The sequence below is a fragment of the Macrobrachium nipponense genome, chromosome 47 (assembly GCF_015104395.2).
Source record: "Macrobrachium nipponense isolate FS-2020 chromosome 47, ASM1510439v2, whole genome shotgun sequence".
NCBI classification, from domain to species: domain Eukaryota; kingdom Metazoa; phylum Arthropoda; class Malacostraca; order Decapoda; family Palaemonidae; genus Macrobrachium; species Macrobrachium nipponense.
In genome coordinates this window covers 30,356,661-30,368,677 of record NC_087222.1, presented here as the reverse complement: position 1 = coordinate 30,368,677, position 12,017 = coordinate 30,356,661, and the positions used below count along the sequence as shown (strand labels likewise).

Below are 12,017 nucleotides of genomic sequence, written 5' to 3'. Positions count from 1 at the left end.
TACATCTACGGATTTTATGGCATCAGTGATTCTTCCATAATCTTGTAACACACTTAAGGACACGTAAAACCGTATCCGCTCATTTCATCATGATCATATTCATCATATTGTGACATTTAAAGCCATTTATGATTATTTATGTTGAGTAGTACCCAGTGATCCTACCACTATGCTGTCCTTCTTTATCTTGGTGCAAAGTAAATCTTGTCTCATTAACACATTCATAATCTTGTTTCAGTTTTAAGAGCATGTAAAGCTTTTCAAGGCTCAGGTTAGGTTAGGTTAGGTTAGGTTATTAGGTTGGGTTAGATTAGGTTAGGTTAGGATGGATAAGGATAGGTTACACTTGGTTAGGTTAGGTTAGGATGGGTTAAGTTAGGTTACGTTAGGTTGGGTTAGGTAAGGATGGGCTAAGTTAGATTACCTTAGGTTAGGGTGGGTTAGGTTAGGTTGGGTTAGGGTTGGGTCACCTGCTTCAGGGAACTGTTTAAACATCCGTAACCTTTCCTTCCCCTTAGGTCATGTCCTTCAAGAAAGGCGAGGAGAGCGATGCAGTCACACACGTGACCCGGGAGGAGAACTACATGTTCCTGTTCTTGGAAGAAGAAGTCGAGTACGGATTCCGGGTCAGGGTCAAGACTGACATGGGATGGGGTGCCTTCACTAACCCCACCTTCCAGAAAACTGGGAAGCTGTTTGAAGAAGGTATAGGGGCTTTGTCATTCAGTCTGGTTTAAACTGGTTTTTTCTACTACAATGGCTGAGGAACGGTCACTACAAATAACAGAAGAACTACTCTGTGTGTTTATGTGTGTGTTTGTTAGTTTGTTAGAGGGATAAAGTTAACACTAATGAATAGATTTTTATAAAATTTAGTGAAAACATGTTTGTCATAGGGATAAAGTTAAGACTAATGAATGGATTTTTATGAACTTTAGTGAAAACATTGATTTTAATAGCATAATTGGAATAATTTCCACTACTTATGCCACTTATGATATTATTAAAAAGTGTGTTGCCATACTGTTTGATATATTATTATGACGTGTCAACAAATTCTGAGTATTCATTTACACATTCTAATCAAAGTTTGTTTAGGCTTATGTGTGTATGCATGCATGATATAAACATTTCTAACTTACATTTTTCTGATACATGTACTACAAAAAATGGTCCAGATGTTTAATTTTATGAATTTGAAGCAGTTCATCATTCTTAGAAACAGGGAATTAAGATTGAAAAGTCTTTTCAAACTCAGCTTTCTGATTGTGTAGTTCATCGGTGACTAAAGATAACTGAGATTATTTAGTAAATATTTGTTAGGTGAATAAGTCTTTATTTGATTCATTTGTCTGATGTTTTCTTTCTTATCTTAGAAGCTGTCAAGTCTTACGATAGCCTAATCCTGTTTATCTTCTTCCAGACGTTCCTTTTAGAACACCAACTATTGTGGATGACATTTCAACAAGGTAAGGAAAAGTGTGGTGAAAGTTGTAAGTCATATTCATTCTTAAATTTCATGACTTGGTAAGCTAATAGGGTCTTTCATTCCATAACCAGAGAGAATAATATCAAGTTTTATGACTTTTGTTAACAACAAATGACACCACTTACTTTATTCTGAGATGACGAATAAAAGACTGAAGTAAACAACTTTCTGTTACCAATGAGCTCCCCCTCTCACGGATTCAACGGCCTAGTTCCACAGATGCCACGACGGACACTGGAGAGGAAGAGGACGTGGCCTCCAGAGGGAGAGGTCTTCCCTGGCACTGAGGTGACCCCTGAGGAGGAGGAGAAGAAGAAAGAGGAAGAGGACGAGGAGGATTATGAGTATTACTACGAGGAGGAGGACCTGGTTCCTGCTGTTACTTATGAGAAGGTGGTTCTGCCCTGTGGGAACTACACGAATGTGGATGATGTGAGTATAGGGCAGTTCATCCCACCCCTCCCCCCCCCGCCTCGCTCTCTCTCTCTCTCTCTCTCTCTCTCTCTCTCTCTCTCTCTCTCTCTCTCTCTCTCTGTCCTACAAGGGCCCAGGTTCAATCCTGACTGGGGAAGTAACGATATGATCATGATTACTAAAGTTTTTTATGTACTTGTTGGCTTGTTGACTTGTTGGCCACTAGCCCTAATTGTGGCTTGGTTATATATCTATTATATATATATAGATATATATATAGATATATATATATATATATATATATATATATATATATATATATATATATATATATATATATGATCAGTGACATGAGATTTAATATGCTACTAAGCTTAAGTTTCATAAACTATTTTTCTCTGTGTCAACACAATTCTCTCGTTCACATACAGTCGTTCTTTCTTATTTTTCCCATTTATTCAGTTCTCATTAATTCTCTCACTAACGTTCAGTCTCCCATTCCTCACCCAGCTCACGTGGAAGCGAGGGAGAGAGACTCTCATCCTGGCAGGATTGGACATTGCAGGAATCAAGGGCCTCTTGCACTCGCCTGACGGGGGCCTGGTTTTGGCAGAGGGCCCTGTCAAGGACATCAGGGACAACGACACTTACACTTGCTACCATCTGGACAAAACGACGTTTGAGGACGTCCCTGTGGTGTCGTATCACGTCCACCTTGATGGGGAGAGTGAGTATGTTGCTCTTTTGACGAGGCAAAGATGGGAACGTGTGTCACGTTGGGGCCTATATGCACCGTTTGCCTCAAGTCTAATTTCATAACGGTCCCGCCTGCATACTCTTCGTAGCGGGGATAGTGCCGTCAGTGCGCACCTAATACGGTGCACTGTAGGCATTACTAAAGGCAGCGTGCCTTAGGCCCCTAGCTGCAACCCCTCTTATTCCTTTTACTGCACCTCCGTTTCTTGTTCTTACATTCCACCCTTTCCTAACAACTGATTCAGTGCAACCACGAGGTTTACATCCTGTTACACCTTTTAATTAAACTCTTTTGACTGGCAGTTTCAGCACTGAATGCCCTTTGGCCTCAATTCTATATTCTGTTCTGTTCTCCTGCATGCTAGTAAATGTGATACCCCCACGATATAGAATACAGAATGATCGATAAAGCTGTGTGTGTTTACAACTCAGAGGCTACGAGTTCAAATCACACGACCCCAAACATTTCCTGATTCATATAACCTTGACATAAATCACGAGTGAGATCCAGTCACACATTTTTTCCTACACTTCCTTTATCCAGAAACAAAGGTCGAAGAGGAGCAGGTAACTAGTACCACGCCCCCAAGCATTCAGCTGGAGCTGGTGGAGAAAATCGCTGTCTTGGCCAACTCGGAGCGAGGCGGGATACAGATACTAGAGATCCTCCAGTCTGGCGGATTAGACGTGAGGTGAGTTGGGGCGGAGGTTGACATTTAGAGTCTTTTACTATGAATTATTCTGCAGATAGGTGCAGAATATCTCTTAAATAATTGCCCTGTTGTGGTCATTTTTCTTCAGGTTGTTGGACTCCTCAAAATGCAATGTGACGGATGTAAGAGGTTGGGACAAGGCAGAGAGGGCTATACAGGTGAGAGACCTTCTTTACTACTAGTACTACTTCTTCTTCTTCTTCTATCAAGCTTCTAAATCCGCTCTTGAAGAGTCAGAAAGGTCTAATGCTTTTCTTGTGCACGAGAAAGGTTTATGGCCCCATTGCACGTCAGAAAGGTCCAATGCAGTTCAGGTCCTTCATAACTCCTCCCCTTATCCTTCTTATTCTTGCTCTCTAAGGGCACCAGGTCACCCTTACCTCTTGTAAAAGTGCTTTGCAAGATCACCCACAATCCTTGCAACAAGTTTACCGACCATTTCTTCATTATTATTCATATTCACTGTTAGCTAATGTTACTTGCTTAGTTCATTTGTGAAGTATATTCAGCACCTTGAAATTACATAGTTTGTATCCTTGATAAGTCTAGTATCTGAAGTCTGAAACATGATAGTAGATATGGCAAAAAGATACGACAATTTTCCCTACTTTTGATAAGTACCAAGCGCAGTCCAGGAGTTTAATAAAACAGAAACTTACATCCTTATTAAAGACATTGTGAAACAAATGGGAATGACGTTTTTTCCTTGTTTTTTTTTTTTTCAAATCAGAACTGTGAAGCAGCAGCGAGGCAGTCTGGAGACCTCACCGAGGGCGAAGGGATATTCATAGGTATTGATTTCTTCGTGGAATTGACTCCGTCGAGGTAAGTAAAGTCATGACAGAGAACCTTCGCTGGAACCATCATTATCCTTCTTCTTCTTCTTCTTGTGTTTTTTTATCTGCATCTGGAGCTCCTCATTCATGTTTCGCAATCAATTGGGAAAGTTATTTTTGTGCAAATCGGGAATTGTCATCTGTGCCAACATTTTGAATGTCCATGGATATTTTTGCACTTGATTCAGATACAACAACGAATTGCTAGTAAGGATTAGTGGCCTATGAGTCTATTGATCCAAAATCAACTGATACAGGACACTGGTTGGCTTTACCCAAAGACGCAGAGCAGTTTTGAAAGGGTCCAGACCAGCAGAAATGATAAATGATTAGACCTAACCTAGTTCTCATTTCAGCATTATAAATTTCGTTCCGTTCAAATAAACTCTTCAAGTGGAGGAGGCTTGATGACGTCACATTCCCCAAATGACTGGAAACAATTTGTTTTTTCTCAGCTGGTTTGCTGTGACCCAGCTATACTTACACAACATGGAGAAAGACGTCTCGGTCTTCGTCTTCACGCCAATGGTACCTGTGCCCATTCAGGACGTTATAGAATCATCAGATCCCAGTAAACCAGATCTCATACAGGTGAGACTTTAGTTATTTTTTTTTTAAGTCTGTGCGAATGGTGGGTGTTTGGACTCGGAATTGCCTCTTGAGGGTCATATTAGCCGGGGGAAAAATAGTACCATAGGAAAATAAAGGGTATAATGAGCTACCCTTCCGCCTGGCTGTTTCTTACTGGTGTCAACGGAGCCTCTTCAGATGGCCAGACCACACCCTTTTCACAGAGTCTTCATTTTTGTTGTTGTTGTCTGCTTATAGAATGTAGTGTCGTCCTTTTCCCTGTTATGTGGGGCTTCTGTATCGTCATTATATAGTTTATTTCCTCCCCCTCAATACTAGTACGCTGCCCTATATGGCTGGAGAAAGTGCCAACATAGGTCTAAAAACTGCATTTGATTGTAGGCCCAGCTTCCTGTATTTCTCAAACTTTTACTCCCTAAATTAAAGTCATTTTTGTTGTCCTCTGCGATGTTATGTGCAACAAGCACTGTTTCAGGGAAGGTTTGCTCATTTATTTCACTTATCGGTGTGCTTTTATGGCAAACATTGCCCACAGGGGTCCTGCTACCTGTTCTGCGACGATTTTTGCTTGCCGATGATTTGGTCTGTGTTAAAACTGAAGCCAGTCACTGATCTTCTATGACATTAATTTCTTGAAGAGTTTTTTTTTCTGTGCATTGAAATAAGGTCACTTATTTGTAAAAAAAAGAAAAACTTAGATTTTATATGATTGCCAATTTCAGTAGTGCATATCAGCACCATAACTTAGAACTGGAACGCATACTTCGACTTGTAGATTTAAATAACTCGTGGATTTAAGGAACTTTATGACAAATATAACCTCATTGATGACAAATAAGCCTCAGTGATTTAAATAATCCTAATCTTCATTGATGACAAATGAAAATTAAAATATGACAAAAAAAACTAATTTCTTTAAATAACTTGGTGACAATCTTAGTGTTAAAATCAAAATGAAGTTATGGTTTAGAATGGTAGGAAATGTTGGGTCTCATTGTGACTCCCTTAGTGATATATATGGCTGCTGCTCTTGCATTCTTTGATGTGAAGTTATGTGTTTATTTTCTCCCAACCTCAGGTCACATAGATCCCTTATTCTTTAACCTGAAGTTGTCTGTGGACTTTCTCCCAACCTCCAGGTCACATAGATCCCATATTCTTTAATCTGAAGTTGTCTGTAGACTTTCTCCCAGCCTTCAGGTCACATAGATCCCATATTCTTTAATCTGAAGTTGTCTGTGGACGTTCTACCAACCTCCAGGTCACATAGATCCCTTATTCTTTGATCTGAAGTTGTCTGTGGACTTTCTCCCAACCTCCAGGTCACATAGATCCCATATTCTTTGATCTGAAGTTGTCTGTGGACTTTCTTCCAGCCTCCAGGCCTCATAGCTCTGCCATTCTTTAATCTGAAGTTGTGTTTTTACTCTCTCCCAACCTCCAGGTCACGGACACCTGGTGGAACACAGTGCAGGGCGTGAACAAGTCCGGGGGGAGCGGCCTCATGGCCTCCATCCTCTCCCTGCAGGAGTCGTACCTCAATCGAATCAAGTCGAAGTCCTTGTAGCCTCGGACGCGGCGTCCTTGAGACCCCTGGATGGATCGCTGGAGCTTCTCGCAGCCATAATTTTCATCACTGAACTTCTGGGATCCGTTTATGATTATTTTCTATTTTTCATTGTTGCACCGGTCCCACCAAATCACTACCAGTATTATATTCTCTATATTCTCTATTATGATCATTATTGTTATTTTTATTATTATTATTATTGATTATATCATGAGGACATTGTTATCTTTTCATCTAGTGTCAGTATCACATTTCTGTGTTTTTGTTTTTATTTTTTCATTTTTCTGATTTTATTTGATTTTATTTTGGCTTAAAGGATGAACATAGTAGAAGCGTATTTCAAATACCTCTTAGATTATGGCAGAACTTCTATTGCGTGTGTGTGTTGTGCATGTTTGCGTGTGTGTGTGTGTGTTGTGTGTGTGTGCGAGAAGAATGTTTAATAATCTAAGAATCATTTCCTGTAGTAGAAGTAGGTTAGTAGACAGAAGATGTTAAAATCAAACTAGGCTGTATTTTGATATTTCATCAAAAATGATTTTCTACACTACATTCCCTAAAAGGTTCGCCGAACATCTTAGTATAATGAAATGATCTGTTTATGTTATTTCATGATTTTCTTGAGACATTTTGCATGAGTCTGTTTATCTCTCATATACCTGGTCTCTGTTCTCCTGAGGTGACGAAAATATAGCTTTTATATTACAAAATAGTTAAGGATTTTTCTACTTTTGTGATGTTCAAAACACACTGGATTTTATGCTAACAATGACTGTTATGTTTTGTGGAAGCTTTCCAAACAAAAAAACCAAAGTTTTTCATGAGTATTTTGATGTCAAATTCACCCGTTTCTCAAAGTCAGGTGTGAATTAACGAGTGAAAATCCTGCGCAAAATCATTGTTAAAAAAATGAATGTCAAATTAAAAAATGCCTTTTGTATCCCAGGAATCAGATTTGAACTCGAAACCTTCCAGGATGATATAGAAATCATGATTTCTCTTTCCCTTAGATTATTTCTATTTATTGACTTCACTTTTTTTTTTAAATTTGTTTGTTTGTTTGTAGCTTCTTTGAAGGCAGACGTTTATTTTTCTATGCACCAGAAAGCCTTGAGTTTGCCACGTCAATGATACGAGAGATCTTGAAAGAATAATAGAGTTATGGATTATTCAGTGTATTATTAACCTTTTAGTTGTTATTCGCCTCGATTCTTCGAAAATACAAATAAAGATAAAATAGTCATAATAAAACTAGATATAAAAATAATAAGAAATATTATGAAGAAATAAAATTAAATTAGAAATAAAACTACAAATAAGGTAAAATCACGACCCAAAAAGTTAACTATATCTTAGCTTAATTAAAAATAAAAATAAAATGAAAATAAAAGTAGTCATAATAAAACTAGATATAAAAATAATAAGAACCATTTTGAGAAAATAAGATTAAAAGTCAGGAATAAAAATATAAATAAGGTAAAATCACGACTCAAAAAGTTATCTATATCTTAGCTTGAAAATAGAGATAGAAAATAAAATAAAAATAAAATAGTCATAATAAAACTAGAAATAGAAATTATAATGAAAAAATAAAATTAAAAAGTAATAAGAATGAAAATATGAATAAGGTATAACAATGTCTCAAAAGGTTAACTATATCTTAGCGTAATTAAAAAATGAAAAAAAAAAAAAATAAAATGAAAATAAAATAATGATATTAAAACCAGAAATAAAAATAATAAAAATTATTATGAAAAAATAAAATTAAAAGTCATAGGAATAAAAATATAAAAATAAGGTAAAATCACGACCCAAAAAGTTAACTATATATTAGCTTAATTAAAAAATAAAAATAAGAAAAAATAAAATAAAATAGTCATAATAAAATTAGAAATAAAAATTTTTATGAGGAAATAAAATTAAAAGTCATAGGAATAAAAATGTAAATAAGGTAAAATCACGTCTCAAAACGTTAACTATATCTTATCTTAGAAATAAAGATAAAATAGTAATAATAAAATTAGAAATAAGAATAATAAAAATTATAAAGAAAAAATAAGATTGAAAGTAGTAATAAAAATAAAGACGAATAAGATAAAATCAGTACCCAAAAAGTTAACTATATCTTAGCTTAATTAAAAAATCAAAATAAGAAAATAGAAATGAAAATAGCATAGTAATTATAAAACTGAAAATAAAAATAATAAAAATTGTAATGAGGAAATAATGTTAAAAATAATGGAAATACAAATACAAGTAAGGTAAGTTTACGACTCAAAAAAGTTCAGTATGTTTTAGTTTAACTAGACCACTGAGCTGAGCCCGAAGGATTAGATAATTTTGACGCGGCTAGGAACCAATTGGTTATACCTAGCAACGGGACCTACAGCTTATTGTGGGATCCGAACCACATTATGTAGATAAATTAATTAATCATCAGAAATAAATTCCTCTTGTTCCACAATGGCGGCAGCAGAGGGTAGCGAACTCGGGCTACCAAATCGGTAGGCAAGCACGAAACCCAACCGTCCAACGAGGAACTATATATCGTTATGAAGGTGATTGCGCCGTCGGTGCACCTCGTGCGGTGCACTGTAGGCATTTACTAAAATTCTTTTCAGAGTGCCTACCTAGGGCCCCTAGTAGCTGCAGCAACCCCTTTCGTTCCTTTAACTGTACCTCCGCTCATATTCTTTTCCTTCTATCTAGCTGTCCACCCTCTCTAACAATTGGTTCATAGTGCAACTTGCTTTTGCTGTCAACTTCCGTTTCAGCGCTGAATGACCTCATAGGTCTCAGCGCTTGGCCTTAGTCCTCAATTCTATCTTCTGTTCTGCAACGTGCATGTTTACATAAATATATATACATATGTATGTATGTATATAAATACATACATATATATATGTATATATATTTAATGTATATATATATTAATATATATATTTCTATATATATATAAATTATATATATATCATATATATTATATATACATATATATATATATAGATAGATTAGATTATATATATGTATATATATATATATATATATATATATATATATATATATATATGTAGTCATATCACTTTTCCGTGATTCATATACAATATATCGAGCTACAATGTCCTTTAATATCTATTCGCTCTCCCTCGGAAAATTAATATATTTTCATATATGCTTAAACCGAAGGGGAAATTTTTTTTCTCGATAATAGACTTGCCTGGATCGGGGCGCGATCCCAGGATCCTTTCAAATCCCAGGGAACGTCAGTGAAGCTTTTACCTACTACACTACCGCGGTAGTGTAGTAGGATCCTGGGATCGCGCCCCGATCCATTGCAGTCTATTATCGAGAAAAAATTCCCCTTCGGTTAAGCATATATGAAAAATATATTAATTTCCGAGGTAGAGGCGAATAGATATTAAAGGACATTGTACTTGACATATATATATATATATATATATATATATATATATATATATATATTATTAGAGAGAGAGAGAGAGAGAGAGAGAGAGAGAGAGAGAGACCTATGAGGTCATTCAGCGCTGAAAACGAAGTTGACAGCAAAGCAAGTCGCACTATGAACCAATTGTTAGAGGGTGGACAGCTAGATGGAAGAAGAAAATAAAATTTAGCTGAGGTACATAAAAGGAACGAAAGGGGTTGCTGCAGCTACTAGGGGCCCTAGGTAGGCACTCTGTCAAAGAACTTTTAGTAAATGCCTACAGGTGCAGGCCGCACGAGGGTGCCACCGACGGCGCAATCACCTTCATAACGTATATCTATATATATATATATATATATATATATATATAATGACAGTGATATTTAAGGACTTGAAGAGACCCCCATACGAGACAGTGTAGAATTGCTATGAAATTGCGTATAAAAAAAATTCAACTCTCTGTGAAAAGCCCAACTCGGATAACGTATAAATAAGCTTAAAAATGACGTGAAAAAAAAAAAGAAAAAAAAAATTTACCATTTCTGGGCGGATTATATTTTTATTATTATCATAGGAAGGAAAATGGCCACATTATGAATTCATTCAGATTTTGGAGTGTCGTCAGAGGCGTGTCTCATTCACGGCTGCTTCCTGGTCAGTCCATACTAACAAAAAAAAAAAAAAAAAAAAAAAAAAAAAAAAAAAATTAAATAAAGCATCTTTAAAAGACGCAACAATTTCCTATTTGAACGTAGGCCAAGCACTGGGGTCTATGAGGTGGTTCGGCGATGGAAACGAAACTGACAGTAAAAGGTTTGAAAGGTTAAACAAGAGGAATCAATTATAAGGAGAGGGTGGATAACGAGATGGAAGAAAGAGAATATGAAAGGAGGTACAGTAAAAGGAACGAAAGGGCTTGCAGATGGTGTCTAGGAGGCGCTGTGAAGAGCCGTAAGTCATGCTTACAGTTCCCCGCACGAGGTGCACTGACGGCGCTACCCCCATACGAGGAACAGAAATTATTGGAATACTGACGCTACAGAGAATCATTCTGACACCGAATATTGAAATAAAATAAAATTTAACATATTTATTTTTTATGCTACAATACAAACGAGCCATTTCTTTTAGAATATAAAATTCTGGAAATATTATATAGTTAGGTTTTTAAATACCCACTTCGCAGCCTTAAAACTACACAAGCGAACAGATGTGTGTGTGTGCTATTTAAAAAAAAAAAAAAAAAAAAAAAAAAAAAAAAAATATATATATATATATATATATAGATATATATATATATATATATATATATATATATATATATATATATTTAGATAAAACTCTCATCTTCCTGAAATATGAATTTAATGAAACTGTATCGGCTGAATGCTAATTTTTAATAAGCGTTTGTCTCATATTACAGAAACTTTAATAAATTACTTTAATAATTTTGTCAGAAAACTAAATTACGATCTGGTTGGATATCAAATTTTATCTTTAATGTTACAAAATCATTTTTTATAATTATTTTCGTTTTGTCCAACTAAAAAAATGTCTCATTTTTAACTGAATTTTTTTATGAATAACCTGTTACATTTTATTTACAGTTTTCCGTTTGGGGTAGCACCGTCAGTTCACCTCATGCGGGGCACTGTAGGCATTGCTTATCGTTCTGTGCAGCGTGCCTTCCTTAGGCCCCTAGCTGCAACCCCTTTCATTCCTTTTACTGTACCTCCTTTCATGTTCTCTCTCTTCCATCTTACTTTCCACCCTCATCTAGCAATTGATTCGTAATTCTTCAAGTGAGAGGTTTTCCTCCAGTTACCCCTTCCAGTCCTTTCACTGTCAATTTCCGTTTCAGCGCTGAATGACCTCATAGGTCCCAGTTCTGTGCCCCCCACCAATCGGGTATCTGACGGCGTTAGAATAACATCACAAACGATTCTACCATTGTAGCCCACTAAAGCGTTTGGGCAATTTATCTTTCACTGTGTTAGTGAACTTGAAGCTATTGATAGTAGTGTAAAAGCTATGAAGAGTATAAATTAAGGCCATAATATTAATCCAAACATAAGCTTATAGATACGTTGTCATATATCAGATGCACTTCCTAACTCAGTATACAAACCGAATTACGAAAGGAGATGTTAGAGCATTTATCCATTAATAAAAATGAATGGCAAAACTGCCCATTCATCGTCTA

At 36.2% G+C, this 12,017-nt stretch overlaps 1 protein-coding gene across 1 annotated transcript in view; it reads left to right on the top strand.

The window, feature by feature from the left end:
* The window catches only part of LOC135204614 (uncharacterized), a 99,564-nt gene extending 92,024 nt beyond the window's left edge, over positions 1-7,540 (top strand). Inside the window, 9 exon segments of the mRNA XM_064234760.1 lie at positions 519-705; positions 1,424-1,469; positions 1,672-1,921; positions 2,414-2,630; positions 3,204-3,351; positions 3,461-3,530; positions 4,103-4,197; positions 4,664-4,799; positions 6,244-7,540. Coding sequence (XP_064090830.1) covers positions 519-705; positions 1,424-1,469; positions 1,672-1,921; positions 2,414-2,630; positions 3,204-3,351; positions 3,461-3,530; positions 4,103-4,197; positions 4,664-4,799; positions 6,244-6,366 — 1,272 coding nt within the window. The 3' untranslated portion in view covers positions 6,367-7,540.
* Positions 7,541-12,017: the final 4,477 nt, after the last annotated feature.